General features: G+C 39.2%; 1 protein-coding gene across 1 annotated transcript; it reads left to right on the top strand.

Moving 5' to 3' along the window:
- Nucleotides 1–347: 347 nt before the first annotated feature.
- Nucleotides 348–4421, top strand: LOC122671761 (palmitoyl-acyl carrier protein thioesterase, chloroplastic-like). The gene is made up of 6 exons (XM_043869176.1): nucleotides 348–1095; nucleotides 1203–1336; nucleotides 2696–2809; nucleotides 2960–3131; nucleotides 3233–3301; nucleotides 3937–4421. The coding sequence occupies exons 1-6, from the start codon at nucleotides 589–591 to the stop codon at nucleotides 4204–4206; spliced, it is 1266 nt and encodes a 421-aa protein (XP_043725111.1). The 5' UTR covers nucleotides 348–588; the 3' UTR covers nucleotides 4207–4421.
- The last annotated feature ends 22013 nt before the right edge of the window (nucleotides 4422–26434 follow it).

Below are 26434 nucleotides of genomic sequence, written 5' to 3'. Positions count from 1 at the left end.
TCAATGCTTCCATTCTTTTGAATTTTGCTGGCATTTCTTCGGAACTCTTTCTGTCCTTTGAGATCCGCCGCATTCAGCCTTGCTCTCTCTCTGTTCAAAATATTCTGCTGTATTCGACATTAAAATTTTCATATTTTTTTTTTTCTGTCTCTATTTCTTTTCTTAATATTGTATTATCAAGGATTCCAGAAACATAGTTCAACTTTCTTTTATTTTTAGGGGTTATTATTAATATTTTTTGGCTTTTGTTATAAAAATTATATATTTTCCCCTTCCCTACCTGTCTTTCTTACAGGGGAATCAATTATAAAAAATGTAAATTTTTTGCCTTGGTATTTTTGATTCTGGTATCCGTTGGAAGGAGCAGAAACGGAGAAGCTTTGTGTGGTTCTTTCGAGCTTCTGCTTGAAATATTTCTTACATTGTTTGCAGATGGAAAATGCCAGAAACTGATGGATTATGGTGAATGTTCCAATATTTGAGACTTTCCTTCACATTTTGGGCGCTTGAGTGGGAGAATCATTAGTGGAAGTGTTCTGATCTGCGTGAAATTTTTTAATTGCGTTGGACGGTCCCATTCTTTCCATCATGGTTGCCGCAGCTGCCAGCTCAGCATTTTTCCCCATTGCCCAGGCATCATCGGGGAAGGCATCAATGGTGCTTGGAGGAGCATCAGACAATTTGGATAGTCGAGGAATTAAGTCAAAATTTGCTTCTTCTTCGGGTGGTTTGCATGTTAAGACAAATGCCCAAGCTCCTCATAAGATCAATGGTACCCCGGTTAGTCTGGCGACACCTACCGAAGTTTTGAGGAAGGAAGATGAAACATCATCGCCTCCCCCAAGGACTTTTATTAATCAATTACCTGATTGGAGTGTGCTTCTTGCTGCGATCACGACAATCTTCTTGGCTGCTGAGAAGCAGTGGACGCTTATTGATTGGAAACCTAGGCGCCCTGACATGCTTGTTGACCCATTTGGTCTTGGGAGGATTGTCCAAGATGGGCTTGTTTTCAGTCAGAATTTCTCAATTAGATCATATGAGATAGGTGCTGACCAGACAGCTTCTATAGAAACGTTGATGAATCATTTACAGGTAGGAGATCGTTCCTTATTATTCTTTGTTTACTCTCAGAAAAGAGGTTATTTTTCAACTACAAAAATGATCTGTGGTTAATGTCTCACGGGCTTCGGCTTGCACAGGAAACAGCACTTAACCATGTTAGAAGTGCGGGGCTTTTAGGTGATGGTTTTGGTTCAACGCCAGAAATGAGTAGAAGGAACCTGATATGGGTGGTAACTAAGATGCAGGTTCTGGTCGATTGCTATCCTACCTGGTAAGCAATACTTGTGTATATTTGCTTTTAACTACTGCTTTTTACAGCCTTCATGTTTTGAAATTGTTACATGGTTTCTTTGTAACTAATAGCATAGTTGGAGATGTCACTCTGACACTCTATGCATGAATAGAGGATATCATTATAGCCCCCCCCCCCCAATATTGTAGTTTTTTGCTGATTTGAGAGTCATAAAGCTGACTTGCTGTATTTTACTATGTGCTTGAGGAAGGTGTGGTTAATTTGAATTACTTTGAAATTAACTAGAAAATATCTTGGTTCAAGTAAGCCTCAGATGGTAGATCTTATTTTCCCTATCATGTATACCTGCCACCCTGATTCTCAGGATGTGGATAGGGATGGGAAATGGTTGTCAGACCTGATATATTTCAGCCTACTGAGTTTGTTATCAATGTTTATCCATATAAGAATATGAGACCAGCATTTTGCAATTGAAATTGTAGATCTCTTGATTTCTGCATAAATTATTCTTTGATTTACCTTAGCAATTTGTCAACAAAAGATCTTTTATGCTTGTCTTCTTCAACCTCCCCATTTATATTTCCAAGTTTTTTGTGCTGCAATTTCTTTCTACATCTAAGAATTAAAAGTATAACCAGTGGTTGGTTGTGCGAACTGAATGTGGTTGATTTTAGATTCTGATCCCATGGAATTTTGTTACTCTAAATTTTCTGTGGTCCTGCTGAGGTTTTTTTGTCAGCATTTCTTTGTAACCATTCAAAGTATGGTTTAAGCTTTGAACTCTATTGCATTTTTAATAATCCAGGGAACTTAGATTACGGGGAAAGTATGGTTTTGCTATTTTCAGCTAATACAGTAAACCTCACCTCTTAAACTAGTGATTACAAAAAAAGAAGAGACTCTTAAAACCATGTTCATACATTTTAACTTTCTAAATAAATTGCATAAAAATTTTCACAAAGGAAGTAATCAAGCTGATCTTGTTTGCCTCACCAGTGTAATTTTAATTGATATTATGGGAAATGGATTTTTTTTATTGAAGTTTAGAGTTCATATTTTGCTTATTATGCTTTTGGAGCAAATATACTAGCATTAGCTCTGAAAAGATAAGAAAGTTTATTCTATCACAGAATTTTAGATTTTAGTCATCCAAATTGTGTTAATAATCTGATATTCTGTTTTTTTTATTTACACTTACACATCTGGGAAACCCTAACCAGAGGTAGTGATATTTATATGCTGATCACGGGCTTTTCTTTGATTGCTTTTTGGCATTTTGATGAGATCCTAGTTGTAGGGATTCAGAGGATTTGAACAGTTGTTGATGTGTTAATTGAAATGTTGAGGAATAAGGCTGGTTCTGTTTTTTGACTGCAGGGGTGATGTTGTTCAAGTTGATACTTGGGTCAGTGCATCCGGGAAGAATGGCATGCGTCGTGATTGGCTTATCCGTGACTGCAAGACTGGTGAAACTCTCACACGTGCTACCAGGTCAGAAAGTGATGGCAAGAAACTTAATGATTAATTATGCTCAGTTATTGGTGGTCATTTCTCATTTATGTTCTATGTGCTTTATATTAGCATCTTCAATGTAGCTGACTAGAAGTTTTCTGGTTTTGATTGTTTTTATTTTTCCGGTAGTGTGTGGGTGATGATGAATAAACACACAAGGAGATTATCTAAAATGCCAGAGGAGGTTAGAGGAGAAATAGAACCTTATTTCATTGATTCTGCTCCCATCCTCGATGATGATAGCAGAAAGCTGCCAAAACTTGATGACAGCACAGCAGACTATGTCCGAACCGGTTTAACTGTAAGTCTATGGTTAAATTAAAGGTTACATTTTTTCTTCTAGCATTTTTATTGTTGAATTTATATTTATGCTGATAACAAATTAAATCCCATAAATCTCAGCCTCGGTGGAATGATTTGGATGTCAATCAGCATGTGAACAATGTGAAGTACATTGGGTGGATTCTTGAGGTAGATTCTTGTTGCAAATTAGTTCTGTTTTCTTTTTTGGTTTTGAGTACATTTATCAATTATGCTTGCTATTTACTTTGGTCTGGCATGATGAATTGAGACAGTTATATTCTGGTCAGTTGTACTTTTGCTCAAAAATTTGTGAACTGTGTGAATAGATAGTTGAGGGTCTGGTTTGATACCTGTGATTCTGGATCTGGGCTTCCATTTTTTGAAACCGACTTGGATGAAAATTTTCCCTTTGGTTTCAGAAATTTGTGAACTGTGTGAATAGATAGTTGAGAGTACATTTTTAACATTTATTTGTTCTGCAACCCAAACAGCTACATTACCCTTGATAAATTTGTTGTGACCCTATTATTATTATTTGAATAGGAGATCCACATATTAAGTTCGAGGGGTGGTTGGGTGTAATATATATGAATTGAACCCTGCATCTTTCCCAACATTTCATGAGCTTAGACATGAAGATCTTTTCTGAATGCATTGAGTTGAATCTCCTCCGTGTGACCTCACTCCATGCATGGTCCATGATGGGGGCTTGTAAAACATTCTTTTCTCTCTGCATCTGAATTATCATTTTAAGTTGTTTTTAGCAATTCCACTGAAAGATGGTATTATAATTGGTGTCACAGAGTGCTCCGATCTCAATTTTGGAGAGCAATGAGCTTTATAGCCTAACTCTGGAGTACAGGAGGGAATGTGGGAGGGACAATGTGATTCAATCCCTTACTGCAGTCTGTGATGATGGTGATGGTGGATCACGAGATGTTGGTGGCATCGAATGTGAGCATTTGCTGCGTCTTGAGAACGGGGCTGAGGTTGTGAGGGGAAGAACCAAATGGAGGCCCAAACAGACCAACAATTTTGGCATCTTGGGCCATGTTCCAGCAGAGGGTGCGTAACCAGGTTCTTCATCCTTTCAGCAGCCTTTGATTACTGTATCCCAAATTGCTTGTGTAGAATCCTGCTTCATTTCCTCAGATTTGTTTCTTTATTTTTCCCCCTCTTTATTTTTTATTTTAATTTTTCTTAATTATATAACAGAAGCCCTTGTAATTTTACTGTACGTTTTATTCATTGCTTTGAATGGGAATGGCAAAGGTGTCTCTTTCACCCCCATATCATAATGTAAAGTATTTTGGGAATGTTCTCGTCTGAATTTTATTGATAAGCTCGAACCCGGAAGATAGACAAACAAGGACTCTGGCTCACTGAGGTATGTTCCTTTGCACACCATGTGAACCTCGAAGAGTGAAGGAAAACTACCTCAGGAAAATTTTTTTTTATTTTTTATTTTTGCTCACAAAAACGTTTTTGGTTGCATTTGGTATCATTTATGGAGCTTGTTTCTATTTAAAAAAAAAAAAAAAAAAAAAAAACTACAAGCAACAAATAGATCCTCTCATTTATGTGTTTTGGTCATTTATGTGGAGAATTTTATGAGCACGTGTTCACAAGTCTCAAAATTGAAGAGTAGGAGCATCATTTCCACGTTTAATTAGAAGTATCATCGGCTCCTCCTCCCTCTTGCAACCCCATCATCTGCCACCGGTTCATGACAGGGGCTTTCTTGCAATGTCGAGGAAAACAAAGTACATACAAATCTGGTGATTGAAGAAATTTTATCTTATTATTGGAGAGACTAGAGATAAGGGTGTCAAGCGGTTCAGTATTGTCCCAAGTTAATTCCGTCAATTTTTTTTTTAATGCTAACGTGAGTCCCAAGTTAACAAAATGGGTGCATTTGTTAATTTTTTACAAAAGTAGGGGCATGCATAATTTTTCAAAATTGATGAGTGTTTTTATAATTATGTGATACCTCAAGGGAGGTATGTGAAAATTTTCTTAGCATGATTTATCAGCATAGCATGATTGTTTACATTCATGAGCATGATATGAACTTTATTCTTTCTCATTGAGTTAGTTAGTTCACCCCATAGTTATGATTGTTTTTACAGAACATGTGTATGTGGAGTGCAACTGTGCTGATTGCACAAAAAGAGCTAGAAAAAAGATATCAGACCCTCTGAGTAGTTGATTAGAGAGAGAGAGAACACAAATCATAGACTCTTTTTTGTATAGATATACACCTTGAGGCATAAATGCGATAGACAGTACTTTAATGTAATACAAAGACAGATTCAGAAATGTATCATAGTTAGATGTTTATCATGTGAGATGGAGGTGCCAGTGTTTTACAGTTTATAGAAATGTTTGCAGTATTTTCGTTGCGATATTCTGATGTCTCTAATACATTATTTCCCTATGTACATAGTAGATTACAGATTTCAAAATTGTTTACCGACGGTTCGTAAGAATTAACACCATATCTTTATCTGGATTTGAAACGTTACATACCCAATCCGATACCGTACATTAAAACCATGGTTAATAGGTTGATCCTCTCGCCTGGGCACGTTGAGGAATCCAGGAAAAAGAGAAAAATTAATTAAAAAGATCTTTGTCCGTGTATGCTGCCCAATCTGTACCCCAAGATTCGAGTTTGTGAGTTTGTTCGGGTTTACTTTTGGTTGGTTTTACACTTTTACTTTGAGGGCTTCAGCGTTTCCTTTCAATTCACATATTCAGTGAAGTTGTCAAGGACTCAAACTCGGATTGAGCTCCTCTCCTGCACTGCACGGTGTGGAGCGCACATCATGCGGCTGGGGAGGTCTCGATCCACACATCAATACACCAGGATATGTGCGGTAGTATGGATCGAGGCTCCCTAGCTGCACGCCATGCAATGCAAAAGTGTGCTGGAGAGGAGCTCTAGGGCTCAAACTCTTGAAGTGGCACACTTGGGCTTTGACCGGAAAAGGATGGAAGGAGCTGGATCATCCAACCCCGCTAAACGAAAGGATAAACAAGGGTAGAGTGGTCATTTCACAGGTGGATCCCACCTGGACCTCACATGTGAAATGACCACCCCACCCTTGTTTTTCTTGTCGTTTAGTAAGGCTGGATGATCCAGCTTCCGTCGGGCACCACGATTGCACAGGAGCTAGATCCGCTTTGATCTAGCGTCTTGGCATTGCCTAGTAGAAAGAATGACCGAGGTTTGGTGACTTGATCAAATCCTCACAAATGCATCCCTCCTTGCCATGCACCACTATGTAGCGACCCCTACCCCTGGGCTCACTAGGCGCCCACTCCCTCTATGGGCCACCATTGTGGTGAGTCCACTTAACATAAAAAAAATCTTTCAAAATGGGTCCCACAAAAAAAAAATTAATAAGAAAAACTGCATATAACCTTTGTGTTGACTGTTGAGAGACCATGCAGATGCAGCCTCACACGTCGTTTGATATCCCCTAATTTTGTTTCGTTGATCTAACTAACAACCCAGAGTTTGAGCACCAATTTGGACCATGCTTGGAGGATGTCTAGTTCTAGGCTTCTAGCCGTCTAGGGTTGTACTCTCAAAAGGGAAAGAAATTCAAAAAAAAAAAGAGAGGGTTCTTACAAGGGTAGTTGTAAGAAGGAATGTGCACACTACAACCAATGAGATAATAAAAAATAGCATCATCCATATTTAGAGCCCACACGGTTGAAAAATAGCATCATCTATGGGGCCTACTTGGGGCCCATATGGTCAGAATAGGAAAGTGTAATTAGGGCTGCAACAGGGTCGGGTTGGGCCGAGTTTTTCAAAACCTCAGTCCAACCCTAACTCCCCTTAGTTGGGCCCAAGCCGGACCCGAACTGACCCTGACTCAGGGCCTGGAAAATCCAACCCTGACCTGCCCTCAGGTTTAGGCCGGGTTGACCTTGATTGGCCATAATCATGGAGTGGACGAAGGTAGAGATGCATGGATTGGAGTGAGTTGGGTAGGGTCTAGGAGAAAATTATCAATTTTATATAAAATAACACTATAATAAAATATATTATCATTTATTATCTTCATATATAATATATTATATAACAAAATATGTGTGACATTAAAGTTTATAATATTTATAGTATATCAATATATATATTATGGTATAACTTAAAACAGGCTAGGACTGGGCCGGGCCGGGCTCAGCCTAAGGCCTCAACCCTAACCCGACCCAACCCTGACTCAGGGCCAGCAATTTCCAGCCTTGACCCACCCTCTGGATCAGGTATAGCCCAGGCCCTATTTGGGCTCAGGGTGGGCTCAGGGCAGGTTCAGGCCGATAGGGCCAAACTTGCACCCCTAAGTGAAATGAAAGGGTGGGCCCCACTGTTTTGTTTTTTAAATATTTATGAAAAATGGGCTCCACTGTTTTGTTTTTTAAATATTTATGAAAAATGGGCTCCACTGTTTATTATATGTGGAGGATTATAAAGGAATGTGTATAAGGAGAGCGTAGCAATATTTTTTCCTTAAAAAAAATTAAAAGGTTTTAAGAACCTCTAATTAACCTTAGTAACTCAACTTATATGTTAAAGTAATACTACACAAAAATTCCTCTGTTTGATTAAAACTCTCGACGACCTTATTTTGTAGTCAGATTTAAAAAAAAATAAATTTAATGCTTGATTCAAGAATTTTAAAAATAAAATAATTTGCCTTCAAATGGTCAATCATATTAATTTTTTTTAAAAATATTTTTTTAAAGGAAAAACCTGCAATTTCAATTGGAATTTAACTTGAACCCACTAACTAGTGAAAGTCATTTGAGTTATATTTCAAAATAAAGTTCAGTGAGTCTAGTTTTCAATGCAAACAAAAAAACAAAAAAAAATTGATAATAATAAATAAATAAAATTAAAAAAAAAATAAAGAAAATCATACTTCAGGTGATCAAGAGAGATGGAAGTCTAAGTGCACCATATGGCACAAATATGTGCGACAATGATATATGGTAGATTTTGGTCATACGTTAAGACTTTTATTTTATAAAAAATATATATATTTTTGGTACTAAAAAAATATATCATATGTTGCATTTTTTATTGGTTTAATTTAATTAAACTTGGACTTGCTTCTTGTCTATTAAAGTTAATCTTTTCTAAATATATTCAAAGATGTTTCGTGTCTACAAACACACATCACTTGTTGCCAATGAACAAACCTCTCTTTCAATCTGGAGAGTAACGCACCAGGAAAGAATATATATAAGTAGTTCAAGAATTTTAATTAAGGCTTTTAGACTTTACATATTCTAGTGTAGAGACTTCTATCTTTGGCTCACCTTTTGTCATGTGGTAGGATGATGTGATAATTTTGACCGAAGGATACACAAAGGAAAGTAAATGATGATACGTCATCTGGCAAGTTTGAGACAAGTTCAATTATATACCTGTCATGTATGCATATCTGTTCATATTAACAATAGTCCATTATTTTATAATCTTAATTAATTTTTCAAAAATTTATTTTTTCATTTAATAAAATTATTTTTTTTATGCTACACCGTGCATTGAATCCAAACTAGAACCCATTGGGGGTAGATAGGGACCCACAATGGCCGGATAAAGATCCACAAACGGCCAACAAAGGGACCCACTGGGTCACACTTATTACTACAATTACAGTTCCAAGAAAGAGTGGAGAGTAGGTGGGTCAAACTTCTGACCTCTTCTGAGAGTTACGTTAGATAAAATTGTCTAGCGGCGTGCCACTGAGTTAGAAGCTCATCTTCACCATTTCGTAAAATTCATTTAGATCTAAAATTGACATATAATTAAAAAATTACGATAGAAACAAAGGTGGCCATACTGATAGGCGTGAAACTTTTGATCTTTTAATAATTTTATTAGGGTTTTCTTTTTAGACTAGGATTTAGTGGAGCCAACCAAAGGTTTGTCGTTTTTTGTTTTCTTTCAATCTGGATATGCCTAGACTATAATTTTTTATTTTTAAAAAAATCTTTGTTTGAAACCTTGGTCCATTATGTATTTTCTTCTCCATAAATAAATATATGTAGTAGGTATAGAGCAATTTTTTTATTCGCCAATTTTTAAAGAAGAATTTATCTTTTGTTCCTTCGTAATCCAGCTTAAGGTGTTTATGGATTTGGTTCCAATTAAATAGTTTGTTATGGTTCGATTCATGATGTAATTATATAAATTGATTCCCAACTTAATACTATTTGGTTTTAATTTTTCAAATCAAAATCGGTTACTATTCGGATTTTAGATCCGTCTCTTATAAGGGTCCACCATATCCTCTAAACTCAACAAGCTGCAAGTAAACAGAATGAATGAAATGGTTTCACTAGTATGATAGCATGATATCTTCCTTCAATCCAAATCCTCTCGTTCGTGAAAGCATACTTCAAATCTTCTCACAAATTGGTTTCCCAATGGCATCAATTAATTGATCTTTTTTATTTCTTTTCCAACGGAAGTAATCACACCTTACAAATCACCCTTGAGATTACACAAATTTAGAAACACTCAATCTCCTATACCACTCTTCCAATGAAGAGTTTTACAATGGTCAATAGTAAAGTACTTACAAATTAAGCATAAATCCTTCAGTAGGGATATTTACAAATTAGAAAAAGAGAAATGTTTTCATACACGGCTGTGTAAGTATGCACGATTGTGTCTCCTCTCACAAAAAATTGAAAAAGTCATAAACCCCTAAGAAAAATAATGATTATTAAGATTAACTTTAAAGACTAAAGGTTTTGATATTCTAATTAAGTGCTAAAAGTCTTTACTAACTCTCCTTACCATTCTCTTAAATAAAAGAGAAAGAATGCCCCAAAAATTAGAGCTTTTGGAGTCTCAAAAGATCATTTAGAGCAGAGCAGGTCGATCGTTGAGTCTCGCCAGAGAAAATTATCCTCTCCAATCCCCCATAGTCCGGCAGTGCGACAGTGCTAGTGTAGATGTCCGACGCGGGGCAGCTCAGATATCCAATGGTCCGAGCTCATTGACTATGTTGAGCTCAGACCGTTGGATGTCCGAGCTGCCACGTGTCGAAAATCCACACTAGCACTGCCGCATTGTTGACCTATAGGGAATTGGAGAGGATAATAATCCGTCATCTGGACTTCGAGCAAGCTTTGTCCACCCTTAGGCCATGTTTGTAAGCCACAAAAAGAAAAGAAAAAAAAAGAACAAATTCAAAAAATTTTGAATTTGAGGATGGAGATAGACACATAAATCAATCATTGTATCATCATGATTTTTATCTTTTTTTGTTTTTTTCTCTTCTTTTCTTGGATACCAAACATAGCCTTAAGTCCCATTTTAGGGTTTCTCGGGAAACTTTGTTCCAAAGAACAATCAATGACGCTCCACCTTGTATTGTAATCTCAACAAGAACCTCCTTCCCTCCTATGGTAAACATTCAATGACGCTCCACCTTGTATTGTAATCATAATTATGATCTACTGGGCCTCAGCCCAATCCAAAGAACTCTACTAGGCTTAGGCTGGCATTATTTATCTGCTCCATTTCTAGGGCAGGTCCATTTCCCCGAGTTCCTCTAATAGAAGGGGCGGAAATGATCACCCTAACTCTCCCAAACACACTACCTAGGTGGGGTCTACCCCATTTATTAGAGGAACTTGGGGAAATGGAACATGCAGGAAATGGAGCAGATAAAAATACCAGCTATAACTAGCCTAGTTTCAAACTTTAATAAAACTGGGCCTCAACCCAATCCAAAGAATTTCCATATTAGGTAATGAATACAAAAGTTTCCCTTCCTTTAATTTTCTTTGCAGCCAAACGGAAACATAGGTATATGTAAGGGCACTTTCAGGTTTTATGGACTATGGATAGGAAAGTCATGATCAGTTATTTATTGAAATCTTTTGAACCTTTTGTTTAAACTCTCTTGGGCCATCAGCCCAAATTTTGGTTTTCCTGAAGAGGTTTTGAGGCCCAAAACCCAGCCCAATCAAGCCCGACAATCGGCCTAACATCAATATCATGAAGTAGTTGGCAGGTTTCGTATGCATACGTTGGTATAGCAGATAGGATATAAAATATATAATAGCAGTACAAGGGTGTCAAATTTTTAACCGGAACCGAATCGAACCAAATGGAATTTAGTTACCCATCCAGGACTGGGATGCGGGAACCGAACTCGGTTCAATTGGGATCTGGTTCTAGCATAGGAACTGAATTTAGGTACCAGAACCGAACCGAAATTGGATACCAAGTTATTTTAGTATATTAATTATGGGAGAGAAAGCACTCCCTGGGTCTCTAGAGCCTGCACACACGCGTTGGCCAATGGGATCGCAAGCGCAAGCATCAACCTGGGCGGGATTTCCACCTTTCTATGGGGCAGAGTAGTTCTATGTCTAGGTGCAGGAGCCACGCTGGCCACATGACCAGGTAGCGTTCTTTTTCCCATTAATTATAATACTAATATATTATGATATATATTACTATTCAACAAAAAAAATATATATATATTATTAATATTAGTATCTAATACTAATATTATAGTATAATATATATAGGAACAAAAACGAACTAGAACCGAACAGGTATAGCTTTTCAGAACCGAGGCAGGACTCAGTCCGGTTCGGGATCACAACAACTCTCCTAGAATTGAACTCGGTTCTGGACCGTTTTACAAAGCGTAGGCTTAGGTATTCCAGAATCCTAATTATTCCTAGTTAGCACCTATCTCACTGCATTGATCCATGACTCTTTTAACCCCCTTAATAAAGCCGTAACTAAGGGTGTCAAAACTAAACCGAAAACTGAACCGAACCATTTAAACCGAAACTAGCAGACCGTTTAGTTAAATGGTCCGGTTATAGTTTTAGAAATAACACCGTTTATTTAATCGGTTTGGTTCGGTTTAGGCCGATTAATCCAACGGTTTCAAACCGTGTAATCTAATTAAAACCGATTATAACCAAACCGCTAACCGTTTAAAAACTTAACAAATTTGTTTTTTTATAAACAAAAAGTCAAAACCTAGCAAGTAACAACTACTAGGCCGTCACGTTTCTTCATTAATGATTTCTTTTTTCCCAAAAAAAAACTAATAACTTAGTAAGTAATAAGTAATAACTATTTACTAATAACTAGTATTAATAAATAGAGTAAAAAATGTGTACAGAACCGTCTAACCAAAATCGTGTAAAACCGTATAGAACCATTTAACCGAAACCGTTTACCAAACGGTCTAGGTTTTGATTATGAGACCATTTAGTTAAACGGTCTGGTTACGGTTTCTACCCTCAAGCAGTCAAAATCGAACTGAACCGAACCGTTTAACATCCTTAGCCGTAACCATTTTGAAATAATCATTTCTACTAATGGGGATTCCCAGAACATTCAGACAATCACTTCAAGTTAGCACCTTGGCCTGCTCGATGCTTTCTTTTCGTTTGAGGAGGATCTAGAAATGAGATTTTCTTTTTCAATCAATCAATATACTACCTTCTCTTCAACCAAAAGTTTGAAATTGAATCTCCAAGGGCATCCTTCTCATCATCATTGACCCATCATGTCATCGTTGTGCGGCTGAAATGGAATCCATAGACCATAATATCATTCTTGGCTATTGTAGAACGGACATGGGCCAAGGTCTGGTCCAAGCCGCCCACAAGGGGCAGGCCAGACCCAATCTGCGTATGGGAGAGAGAGCCGCCACTTTTGTTGATTCTTGGTATGAGTCTAAAAGGGGGCCCTTAGGGTTTTGGTTATAAATAGAAGACCTCTAACCCTAAGGCCATATAACTGGAAACCAAATTTCCTCTCTCTCTCTCTCTCTCTCTACTCTCCAAGTATTTGTGTTCTCTGTGGAATTCCATCTCTTCCAAAGGATTTGTGGTGTGGAGTTCTCTGTAGAGAAGCTTTTCAAGATATCTAGAGATTGAAGAAGATTTGTTCGTGTTCTCGTAACCAAAAACTTGGTTCGTGATCTTTCTTTCGCTATCTTCCTACATACATTCAGGTATGATCCAAATGAATTTATTTCGATCTTGAATCAATTGATCTAACAATCGTATCAGAGCTATAGGTTTTTGGTTCACTCCCGCAATGAGAAGAGATTTGATTTATTTTATGGAGAAGGAATTTGGTTTTTTGTTTTAGAGGCAAAATTGCATAGGCGCTGCCCATGGCAGGCTGCCCATGCCTATGCCCATCTTCCTCTCTCACTTCCCTCTTCTCTTTCTTTTTTCTTCATCGTGAGGTGCTACCCAGAAGCACACCAACAGCAGCAGGCCGTGACGTACGGCTGCCGCAGGCGTGTGCACTACTCGCACGCAAGCCGCACACAACAGTGGTAGTAACAGGCCGTGGCTGTGTGCAACCAAGCCGTGGGCCTTGGCATGAGGGCAGCAGCCAGTAGCAGTGGCCAACAGCTACTGTAACAATAATAAAAAAAGGGTGGGGGAGAAAAACAGAAAGAAAGAAAGAAAAAAAAAGAATTTTTTTTTTTTTTATTTCTTTTATTTTGTTTGATTGTGCAACCCATGTGCCTTTTTCTTGAGTTTATTAGAGTTGCACATGTGGTTTCTTGAATTTGTTAGGCTGCACATGTGCTTCTTGGATGGGATCCTAATATTGTGGCTGAATTAATTTTTGTCACATTCAAGAAGAAATAAAGAAGAAATATATTGTGTGATTCTAATTATAGGTGCATCTCCTATTGAGAGATTTCTTGCAATTAGTGCATTTTATTTTATGGGTTGATCTCTTTTTGTGATGTGGTTGCCCATTAGCAAGAAATCCATGAGAATGAAATCCATGGGAAGATGGGAGAGAGGGAGTCATCCCATATCATCTCATATTTTTCCCATGTGGTATAGAAATAAATTTGGAGATGTATACATATAATTAAGATGATTATAATACCTTCCTGTGGCAGTAATGATTTTGTTTGATTCGTACCATTAGGAAAACGATGTCAAACTCCATCCCATGCAACCCATGCCCAAAATTCACTTAATATTTTACAACATACTCATATTCAATTGCACATAGATATAATCGATCAACATGCATTGTCAAACCTACCCTTGACTGACTGAAATTTTGGATGAAGGACCGGGACCTCTGACCAGACATCTAAACACACTATGGAGCATCACTCCAGTGGTTGAATTCAGTGGAGAACCCCTAGGGATGTCCTCCTACATACTTGTTAGGTGATGGGTTGTAGACCCATGTTGCTGCACTACTCACAACCTGATGTATAATATAAACTCTAGGTACTCTCTCTCCTACCCAATTATGTGGGGCCCACACCTGTTCAGATGTGTATCAGACCTTGGAAGACGTGTTGGTGCAATGCCCAGGCCATAGGCCAAGCACCTGTGCAAGCCCAAGGCCAATGCAACAATGTTGCATTCTTTGGGCGATGTACTGGGCCATTGCCCAAAGGCCCAGAGAATCGCTCAGAGTGGTTGAAACTGTTCATTTGGACTCCAGACATGTGGAGACCACCCATATAGACCATGAACACCCTCTAGGGGTAGATGGAAATTTTAAAAACCATTACCCACCTCTGGAACCATGTGGACCCCACTAGTGCAGCCAGAATGGCCCAAAATGCACTTAAAAATGTATTCTTAAGAAAAGAACCCTGAGGCCACATAGGTCTTAGTCAGCCCAGCTCTATAATTAGAGGGGGGCAGCTGCCATTTTGTCCTTGCTACTGTAGCTGAAATAGAAAGAGAGAGAGAAGGCAAAGGAAGAAGAAGAGAAGGAAAGAGAAGGGGAGAAGAAGGAAGGGGGACCTATGCTGCATACTGAGCACTGATCTAGCTGCATACAACCTCCAGGTAATAATCACCATCTCTGTATGTTTCTGTTCTCTATGTTTGATCTCTGATCTCTGCTCTGATGGTAGTATCTCTAGCTAGTAATGTCCAGAACACCATGGGAATGCCTAGGGAAGAATCAGATCTGACATGCATAACCATTGCATGTAAGATCTGGTCATGAAATATTAAGTTATGCTGCTGTTTCTGCAGCTGAGACTGAGGACAGTCTCTGTGCTTGATTGCACTGCACAGTTGCACCCAAAATAGGCAGTCTGGGCATGGATCTTTGCATGCAGCCTAAACTGGATCCATGAGCCTGAGCTCAGCCTAGACAACCTTCTCTGTGCTGTCAGAGTACCTCCTGGCTTCCAAATGGGAAAAACAAACCCAAAACTAATTAGACCAATGAATTCAGCCCTAAATATGGTATATGATCATCCCCCTTGCATCCCAGCTCGAGATCATGGCAGCCCCTGCTGCAAAATCCAAGAAAATTTGCCCAAACCCGTGTTAAATAGGCTTTCGGCGATTGTCCAATCACCTAGTGAAATGCCCAGAGATATAAACTGGGCTTAGATTGTGATCTGTCTTTTTGGAGCCTCACCAGTGGCCTATGGACAATGTGATGGGGTGGTAAATGACCAAAATACCCCTCTCCACTTATCCTTGCTGTCATCCATACCCTGGGTGCTTAAGTGGGCCCCACAGGGCCAGGTAACCATGCTCAGGATTGGGCTCAGCTGAACTGCTGACCTGGGTATTGGTTTGTGTGGTTATTTGGAGCATGTATTGGCAGATCATGTTGTTGTGTACCAAGTCAAGTAAATTCCACATCTCTGGATGATGCACTGGGAGATAGATCCGAAAGCCCAGTGCAAGACCCAGAGGAATTCCAAGTAATACCTATATGAATACAAAGTCAGACCAGTAAGCCTAGACCAACACTAGGATATTAATGTAACTTTAAATATTAATTGACACATATTTATGATCCAATGAATTAGGTTTTGATCCCGTGCTCGAGGTGCACAGTTAGACACCAACCAGAATCGAACCGACAGCTGAACCAGTAGGACCAGAACAAGGTGAGTGAAATTACATCATGTGTGTAAATGCAACATGGCTAATATGTTAAAACAAATTATAATAATACTATTACACTATTCTCTTATTTCAATTACTGTGAATTCTGTTAATAAGGAATGCTTGACTGGTGAACACTATGAATGGACAATCAATGCTGTATGTGAATTGCTAGACTAGATGTCGTAGCCGGCTTGAAAATGAGGCATGTGGTAGCCTGTAGAATGGGATGCGGTTGACACCACCTAACTCATACTATGCCATATAGATGCATTGGGCTAGAGTATCATCACTCATGCTGCGCACCCTTGCCAACAGGGGTTAAGGTGTTGGATGCCTGTGAGAGTGACCATATGAAAGAGAAAAAGAAAAAGAAAAAGAAAAGAAATGAAAAGAGAAAAGAAATGGAATTGTGATGCACCGAAAAGGTGGTTATGGGGCTATAAGCTGGAAAAAAAAAATATGATATGTGAAAAGATGATGGATGCCTCACAGGTTAATCCCAGAGGGCCGGTCGGGCTGACCTTGGGAAGGGACGCTGGAGCCGACTGGTCTTCTCCGATAACTCAATGGGTGTATCACGGGAAGGGGTTAAAAGTCCGCACCAGGGATACATGTATTGGGGATTATAGTAGCACTAACCCGCCTTAGTTGTGATTTAGGTGGCTAATATATAAAATGAACTGCACCTCATGTAGGACTCATATGGTTGTGATTACATGTACATGCATGGTGATATTTCATTTACAGGCTCGGTGGAGCTCATATTCTATTATATATGTTTTGTTAGATGATCCTGCAGGTGGATGTTACTATGGCGGGGAGGCTTATCTCCCGGAGGCAAGCTATGGTTGTTATGACGATATTGGTATGGACCCAGATGGAGGTCAAACCGCTGGTACGAGTATCCTCGATGGTAGCTAATGAGGACCCTTGAATGGTGCAACTGACTCTATTTTGATTGTGGGACTCCTTTTTGTTCTTGTTGGAGTTTCTCTCTTTTGTGCAGCTTTGTTTTTGGGGCTCGGGTTGCCTTGCCTTGTTTATATTCTTTGTAAAGCTATGTCAGATAGAGTCAGGAGCTGCAGATGTTCTAAGAGTGAGAGAGAGTGAATTAAAACAATCCTTTTTTATATATATGTTTTCTTTACTTTCTTTCTAGTTTAATGTATATATAGCTTTCTGTAGCACTCTGTGTTTTACATTTTGTATTACTGTGGATGTGTGTGTCTGTGAATGGATTAACAACTTCTAGATCCTTGGGGTTTGGCGAATTGCTGCCGTGCAATTCGGGTCACTTACCTGATCCTCCCAGGGGGTGGTTTGGGGTGTGACATGCATCCACACCACATGGAGAGAAAGCTCCAAAGTAAGTCCCACTCACTGTCACTGTGGATGTGTGTGTCTGTGAATGGATTAACAACTTCTAGATCCTTGGGGTTTGGCGGATTGCTGTCGTGCAATTCGGGTCACTTACCTGATCCTCCCAGGGGGTGGTTTGGGGTGTGACATGCATCCACACCACATGGAGAGAAAGCTCCAAAGTAAGTCCCACTCACTGTCATGTAGTAGAATGTCAGTTGATCACGCTTGAACACTCGAGGTTATCCAACCTCATGTCACCTACTGATAAATAATACCAAACATGTGTTATAATACACAGAGGAGCCCTTAACTCCAATCCCATTAGATTCCTCTAGCCAAAATAAGTAAAACAAGCTCAACAAGGTTATCCGGACTCGTAGGTATTCTGCCGGCTCGCTGGATGTCAATCCGGTTAGTTCGGTGATAAAAAGAAAAAAACAAAAAAATAGACCAAACCTCTAAGAAAAACTATATCTCTTCGATTAAATAACCGGGTCATCAGTTAATTCTGCCGATCGACTATAGTGCCTACCCGAGAGAGTAGGTAAGCTCAGGATTGTTCTAGCCATAAGTTCCTTCTGTGAGGGTTAAAACATATGATTACTAAATATGACATCGAGAATCTCTCATTCTATCACATGTATTGTAATCATAATTATGATCTACTGGGCTCAGCCCAATCCAAAGAACTCTACTAGGCTTAGGCTGGCATTCTTTATCTGCTCCATTTCTAGGGCAGGTCCATTTCCCCAAGTTCCTCTAATGGAGATGAGGGGGGGGGGGGGGAGGTTGAAATGACCACCCTAACCCTGCCCAAACACACTGCCTAGGTGGGGTCTACCCCATCTATTAGAGGAACTTGAGGAAATGGAACAGACAGGAAATGGAGCAGATAAAAATACCAGCTATAACTAGCCTAATTTCAAACTTTAATAAAACTGGGCCACCTTTTGTTTAAACTCTCTTGAGCCATCGGCCCAAATTTTGGTTTTCCTGAAGAGGTTTTGAGGCCCAAAACCCAACCCAATCAAGCCCGACAGTGGGCCCAACATCAATATCATGAAGTAGTTGGCACGTTTCGTATGCATATGTTGGTATAGCAGATAGGATATAAAATATATAATAGTAGTACCAAGGGTATCAAATTATAACCGGAACTGACTTGAACCAAATGGAATTTAGTTACCCATCCAGGACTGGGATGCAGGAACCAAACTCAGTTCAATTCGGATCTGGTTATAGAATAGGAATTGAATTTAGGTACTAGAATCGAACCGAAATTGGATAACAAGTTATTTTAGTATGTTAATTATGGGTGAAAGAGCACTCCCTGGGTCTCTAGAGCCTGCACACACGCGTTGGCCAATGGAATCGCGAGCGCAAGCATTAACCTGGGAGGGATTTCCACCTTTCCATGGGGGCAGGGCAGTTCTGTGTCTAGGTGCAGGAGCCACGCTGGCCACACGACCAGGTAGCGTTCTTTTTCCCATTAATTGTTATATTAATATATTATAATATATATTACTATTAAAAAAAAAATAATATATACTAATATTATAGTATAATATATAACTGAACAAAAACGAACCGAAATCGAACAAGTATTACTTTTCAGAACCGAGGCAGGACTCAGTCCGGATCGGGATCACACCAACTCTCCTAGAACTAAACCCGGTTCTGGACCGTTTTACAAAGCGTAGGTTTAGGTATTCCAGAATCCTAATTATTCCTAGTTAGCACCTATCTCTCTGCACCTTGGCCTGCTCGATGCTTTCTTTTCGTCTGGGGAGGAACTAGAAATGAGATTTTCTTTTTCAGTCAAACAATACTTTACCTTCTCTTCAACCAAAAGATTGAAATTTAATCTCAAAGGGCATCCTTCTCATCATCACACCCAGAACCTTATCCTTGATTCAGTGTGGAAAAGAATACTATGGAATTGCAAATCTTTGCCAAAATTAAAGCTTTTCTATGAGCATGGCAAGCATGAGCACAAGGGCTGGATTGGGGGGGGGGGGGGGGGGAGCAAGTCTGCTCACACATAAACTGTATTCTCATTGACCCATCATGTCATCGTTGTGCGGCTGAAATGATATCCATAGACCATAATATCATTCTTGGCTGTTGTAGAACGGACATGGGCCCAAGGCCCGGTCCAAGCCTCCCACAAGGGGCAGGCGAGACCCAATCCGCGCATGGGAGAGAGAGCCGCCACTTAAGTAGTTGACTCTCCTCCACCTCCTTTTTGATCGATTCTTGGTATGAGTCTAAAAGGGGGGGCCTTAGGGTTTTGGTTATAAATAGAAGACTTCTAACCCTAAGGCCATATAACTAGAATCCAAATTTCCTCTCTCTTTCTCTCTCTACTCTCCAAGTATTTATGTTCTCTGTGGAATTCCATCTCTTCCAAAGGATTTGTGGTGTGGAGTTCTCTATAGAGAAGTCTTTCAAGATATCTAGAGATTGAAGAAGATTTGTTCGTGTGCTCGTAACCAAAAACTTGGTTCGTGATCTATTTTTCGCTGTCTTCCCATAAACATTCAGGTATGATCCAAACCGAATTTATTTGAATCTTGAATCAATTGATCTAATAATCGTATCAGAGCCATAAGTTTTTGGTTCACTCATGCAATGGGAAGACATATGATTTATTTTATGGAGAAGGAATTTGGTTTTCTGTTTTAGTGGCAAAATCGCATGGGTGCTGCCCATGGCATGCTGCCCATGCCTATGCCCATCTTCCTCTCTCACTTCCCTCTTCTCTTTCTTTTTTCTTCACCGTGAGGCGCTACTCAGAAGCCTGCCAGCAACAGCAGGCCGTGACCTACGACTGCTGCAGGCGTGTGCACTGAGCGCACGCAAGCCGCACACAACAGTGGCAGCAATAGGCCGTGGCTGTGTGCAACTAGGCCGTGGGCCTTGGCATGAGGGCAGCAGCCACTGGCCGTGGCCAACAACTACTATAGCAATAATAAAAAAAGGGTGGGGGAGAAAAACAGAAAGAAAGAAAGAAAAAGAAAAAAAAAAATTTTCTCTTTATTTCTTTTATTTTGTTTCATTGTGCAACCTATGTGCCTTTTTCTTGAGTTTGTTAGGGCTGCACATGTGGTTTCTTGAATTTGTTAGGCTACACATGTGCTTCTTTGATGGGATCCTAATATTGTGATTGAATTAATTTTTGTCACATTCAAGAAGAGATGTATTGTGTGATTCTAATTATGGGTGCATCTCCTATTGAGGGATTTCTTGCAATTAGTGCATTTTATTTTATAGGTTGATCTCTTTTTGTGATGTGGTTGTCTATTAGCAAGAAATCCATGAGAATGAAATCCATGGAAAGAAGATGGGAGAGAGGGAGTCATCCCATATCATCTCATATTTTTCCCATGTGATATAGAAATAAATTTGAAGATGTATGCAAATAATTAAGATGATTATAATACCTTCCTGTGGCAGTATTGATTTTGTTTGATTTGTACCGTTAGGGAAACGATGTCAAACTCCATCCCATGCAACCCATGTCCACAATTCATTTAATGTTTTACAACATACTCATATTCAATTGCACATAGATACAATCGATCAACATGCATCCACACCACATGGAGAGAAAGCTCCAAAGTAAGTCCCACTCACTGTCACGTACTAGAATGTCAGTTGTTCACGCTTGAACACTCGAGGTTATCCAACCTCATGTCACCTGCTGATAAATAATACCAAACATGTGTTACAATAAACAGAGGAACCCTTAAACTCCAATCCCATTAGATTCCTCTAGCCAAAATAAGTAAAACAAGCTCAACAAGGTTATCCAGACTCGTAGGTATTCTGCCAACTCGCTGGGTGTCAATCCGGTTATGGTGACAAAAAAAAAAAAAAAAAGAGTAAACTTCTAGCAAAAACTATATCTATTCGATTAAATAACCGGGTCATCAGTTAATTCTGTCGACTGGCTATAGTGCCTACCCGAGAGAGTAGGTAAGCCCAAGATTGTTCTAACCATAATTTTCTTCTGTGAGGGTTAAAACATAAGGTTACTAAATATGACATGGAGAATCTCTCATTCTATCACATGCTGCCACATATAATTTCAGATCAATTAATGATATGAGTGATAATTATCAGATATAGAGTTTTTACTTCGAGATATTACACAAGAGGGCTAAATTGATAATTATCAGAGAAGATTCATATATATATATATATATATATATGCAAGGTACCTGTAGGCTTTAAAAGGCTAACCGCTGGAGTTCAAGTTCAAGATTATATTTCTCCCAGCTACGCAAAATTATAATCTGGCATTGTTCATTTATCAACCAAGAGTAGTTGACTCGTTCTTCGGTTCTACAGGTCTTATATGATTCTTCGTATTCTCTCAGTGTTCTTTCAATGATAGTGTTTAAGTTCAAAGATTTGACTCTTGAGCTGACTTAAGTACTTCATGCAGTTAGAAAGCAAATTGTTCAAATCTTTTTCTGCTCATATATAATTCTAAGTCAATGTGAAATAATTCACACCTAATCTCATCTGCCAATTCAAGAAAATATCTCCGCTCTTCAATCCTACAGATGTAAGCCCAAGCTATGTGTTTTTTTAATTGTCTCTTTGCTTCAGCTTTGAATCCTTCAAGTCGAGCTATTCATCTCCTTAATTGTTTAAAGTAATACATGTTGTTGGGAGAGGGTTAAGCCCGGGCAACATGACCATTTCCTATTTCAGGAAAATGGGGCATTAGTCCATTAGAGATGGTTCAATCTATGTTAAGCATTCCCATCATTTGCATGCATAAACTAATGCTTTAATACTTCTTATGTGGGAGAGCGTGATTAAGAATGTGAGTGAGATTAAATGTGAGAGCATGAGTGAAACTATAGATGGGGAATCTCTCATTATATGTCACAAGATGGGTCAAAACCATCTTAAAAAATGTTGTTCTGTCTGACTTTGGTCAATTGGAGTGGTCGATCCTACATCGACCAGAGTATCGCGGACAGCATAAAACCCCAAATCGTAACTCACTCTTTTCATTTCTTTTTTGTTTTTTAATTTTGAGTGGAGTGGGCACTCTAGGAGCGATCGGATAGCACTTCCCCCATCATTCCAAGACTCTCCTTCAAGGTTTTCGCTCCTAACACCACGAATAGGTAAGTTCTTTTTGCTATTTTCATTTTTATTTCCATTCTCCATGTAAAACTCTAAATGTTTTTTTTTTGTTTCTTGCAAACCCTAAGCTCTCCCTTTCTATCTCTTTTGTTTAATTCTTGTAGAAATGTCTACAAGCAAGACTCGTGGGGCACCAAGGAAGACCTTGGCTAGTAAGTGCACACGCTGTGAGCCATCACCATCTCCATCGTCCGGGGATTATTCGCACCATAGCTCTTTGGAAGAAGAAGAACACGTGTTCGACGAGTTTTGGTTTTTGAGTTACCACAACTCACATAAATGGAACACGTTCCACTTGAAGGTGGAGAATGGAAAGGAGGTCAACATAGAAGACCTAAAGAGGTTTAAAGTATACGAGCGATTCAATGCCCTTGGTTGGGCTTCCATGCTGTCGCCCAAGTTACCTTGGTACCCGAATTTGGTTCGACACTTTTATTATAACTTGGCACTTGTAATTGACGAGACGAATTTGGGCTACTGTTTGAAGAGCCGAGTAAAGGGGGTCGACATCATGCTTACCCCGCATTGTTTAGCCATCATATTGGGTGTTGTCAACGATGGGGAGAGGTTCTATTGTAGGCCAAGGGTCGACACCACAGATATTATTCCATTGGAGATCCGTAGACTAGTGTTTCAAACACTGACAGGTGGCGACCGGATTCCCACATTTGAGGTGGAGTACAACCATCTCCTAGGATTTTGAGCCGAGTTATCCAATACAACATATACCCAAAGGGTGGGCATATGAGTGATGTCGCTATACTGAGGGCTTACATCACTTATTGCTTATATATGGCGGGTGTAGGAGGACCCCAGATTTGTTTGCCCTACCTCATTATGAAGACTATGGTGTATCATGCCTGGAATCTGGAGGACAGAAATTTTCCCTACAGAAGATTTCTCTTTCAAGTTTTCTGACACTTTAGAGTTGATTTCACTACGGAGGCGACATTTGGAGAGGGAACAAAGCAAATCAACAAGGCTTCCCTCAAGAGGATGAGGATGTTTGATCTCCCTGAAAGCGATGTGGAGGAAGAGCCTCACGAGAATGATCCTATGGACATTGGGGTGCAACGTGTAGATGTCACTGCTAGGGGTTACATTGAGGCTTCATCATCACGGGGACCACCACCGCTAGCTGGGGATTATGGTTGGCATGACATGATGGCCCTTTTCGATAGTATGAGCAATAGATTTACTGAGATGTCCACCATGATACAGTAGGGCTTTGCAGACATGCGAGGAGGCATGACTTCTCTGAGTGGTAGGGTAGGTACCCTCTAGCAGAGATTTGACTTTTGGGATGCCCACTTCAAGGTTAATTCATATCCGTCTCCGCCTTCTCAGGATCCTCCACAAGAGTAGACCTAGAACTTATAATTTCTAGGAATTTCAGCTTATGTTCTTGTTTTATTTCCTCTATTCTAAGTTGTATTTCATTTATTATATCATGTTTTAAGAAACTCGATAAGCTTATACTCTTATATTATAATACATTGTCGACTTTTGCACCTAACTAGTCTCCTATGATGTTCTTCTACCCTATTTGTTTTATGTGTTATTAAAATTTTTTAATTTCTTTGGCTCTATACCCATCTCTTTACTTTTACTTCTGTTGCTTGTGAGTGTGTTTAGAGCATCTCGCTTTGATACCAAACTCTGTCACACCCCATACGCAATCGCGAGAAGGGTCTGGTATGTGACCCGGATACCCGACGTATCCAATCACCTCCAGGATCCAGATTTAGGAAATACACCTCACAAGCCAAGCACCAATGATAGAGAAATAATAAGATGAACAGAGTGCAGAGGAAGATTTCCATTAACTACAAAAAAAAAAATAATCAAAGTTTATATATACAGACATTTACTGTTTTACTTTTCCCAAGACTTGTGGGTTACATCCTACTCGTAACCTAATAGAACTGTAGTTAAGACTTTACAAATATTCATAGTGGATCCTTGTCCACCAAAAAGAATGTTGTAAACCATCAAAAAGAAAAGATCAAAGTTCTCAATTCATCCCGTCACTCAGGAAAGGGTACAGTAATCACACATACAATCCGGACCATGCCCCTCGAGGTCCAGATCAGCATAGTCACCTTCATCATCACCTCTCGGCTCATAATAATCCTCCCCAACAATGTTATATCCCCCTGCATAATCATCTAAAGAAGAAATTCCACTGGGATGACCTCCACTAAGCCTCATGAATGAAGACAAACCACACAAGTAGTTACAAAGTATATGATTCTAGATGCATGAGGTTCAATTTTAATCTTTATAAACCACATAACATCAATGACTAAGTCCCTAGGCTTATGCTACTATAACAGCTTGGGAGGTATACCCGACTTCTTCCTATCATCACCTTGTATGCAACCTCAATTGCCACTTAGAGCCCACACAGGTTATGGCATCATATACCATCCATTGGCAGACCCCTGATAACATAGTCAATCCTATCCTGGACAAGTCAATCCTATCCTGGACAAATGACAACTCCTCAGACAATAGGTAGCTATGATTACCCAACACATAAACCCCTATAGGTAAGGGTCATAGCATACGGGAGTATCAAATCCTAACCATATGCTTTCTCTATGACATAGTATGAGTTGAGTGGTGCCATCCGCATCCCATACTACGGGCCACCACATATCTCATTTCCAAGCCGACTAAGACATTTAAGCTAATATTGCATTGACACACATTCCAACACATCATGATATCTTAGCATTTTCCATTGATAATCCCCTATATCGAAGGCAATGTAGAAGAATAATTTAGCATATTAATTATAATAGTATAATGTAAGTTAGCATCATACATGCATGATGGCATTCAATATTCAATTAAACAAACATGCCAAAAGAATTCAATGCTTATGCACACTCACTTTGCTAAGTATGCGATTGCGTAATCGAATTGGTTCTCAAGACAGTTGCCTATAGGTCTCGCTGATTGATCGATTTTATCTATACGTGTTAAATTATGTTTGAGTGAAGATGGAACCCTAGGGTTCTCATAGGATTAGGTTTGTTTAGATTTAAAAACTAGAATTGGCTTGACAACAACTCTGGTAGATGGGAATGGTCGGTCCTGACCAACCGGAGACATCGACCAGAGAGTTGCAGTAGCTGAGCTAATAATTTTCCTAAGAAAACCATTCTCTGGTCGATGGGTGACCGGAGACACCAACCAGAGATGTCGCAACAACAAATTCAAAAGGGAAAACATGGTTTTTTTGGGGGGGGGGGGGGTGGGGTTTGGCATGGAATCATCCAATTGTCCGAAGGGATGATTTCTACACTGGAATTTGAGTTCCTATAACTCAATTTAGGTCTAGAAAATGGGCAATTTGATGATTTAAATGGGGATTGGGGTATTGCATGATGGATTGGGTTCAAATTTACCAAAAGCCATGCATGGCTGGAATTGATTTCTAAATGCTATAATTTAAGTATACAAGGTGATAATCGTTAGCAATTAGTCTAAACCAGAATTAGAGTTAGGTCTTCTAGTTGGGATTAAGCATGCACGAAGGATTTTGAGTTTGTAGTTATCCAAATATAAGATGGAATCATATGTAGGCATGTTAGATGTTAATTTCATTGTTTAAATTCAGAAATATACTTAACCCTAGGTCTTAGGAATAGATTAGAAACAGGGAATTGACTAGGTTCAGAGTTTACCTTAAAATTGAAAATAATTGGATGGGTTTCCAAGCTTGGTCTCTCACACTTAAACTAAGCAAAAGAAAAAGAATCTTGGTTTAGCAAGTAACCTATGAAGTCCTACAAAAATGGAGGAGAGAGAGAGAGGGAGAGAGATGAGGTCTCTTACCTA

This window comes from Telopea speciosissima, chromosome 8, assembly GCF_018873765.1.
Source record: "Telopea speciosissima isolate NSW1024214 ecotype Mountain lineage chromosome 8, Tspe_v1, whole genome shotgun sequence".
Taxonomy (NCBI): Eukaryota; Viridiplantae; Streptophyta; class Magnoliopsida; order Proteales; family Proteaceae; genus Telopea; species Telopea speciosissima.
This window is presented reverse-complemented; position numbering and strand designations above follow the sequence as displayed.

What these genes read in the sequence shown, in the direction of transcription:
- LOC122671761 (XM_043869176.1), top strand. Translation starts at nt 589, where the DNA reads ATGGTTGCCGCAGCTGCCAGCTCAGCATTTTTCCCCATTGCCCAGGCA. An exon ending in GTCGATTGCTATCCTACCTG is followed by an intron (nt 1,337 to 2,695) that starts GTAAGCAATACT and finishes TTTTGACTGCAG; the next exon opens with GGGTGATGTTGTTCAAGTTG. An exon ending in ATGTCCGAACCGGTTTAACT is followed by an intron (nt 3,132 to 3,232) that starts GTAAGTCTATGG and finishes CATAAATCTCAG; the next exon opens with CCTCGGTGGAATGATTTGGA.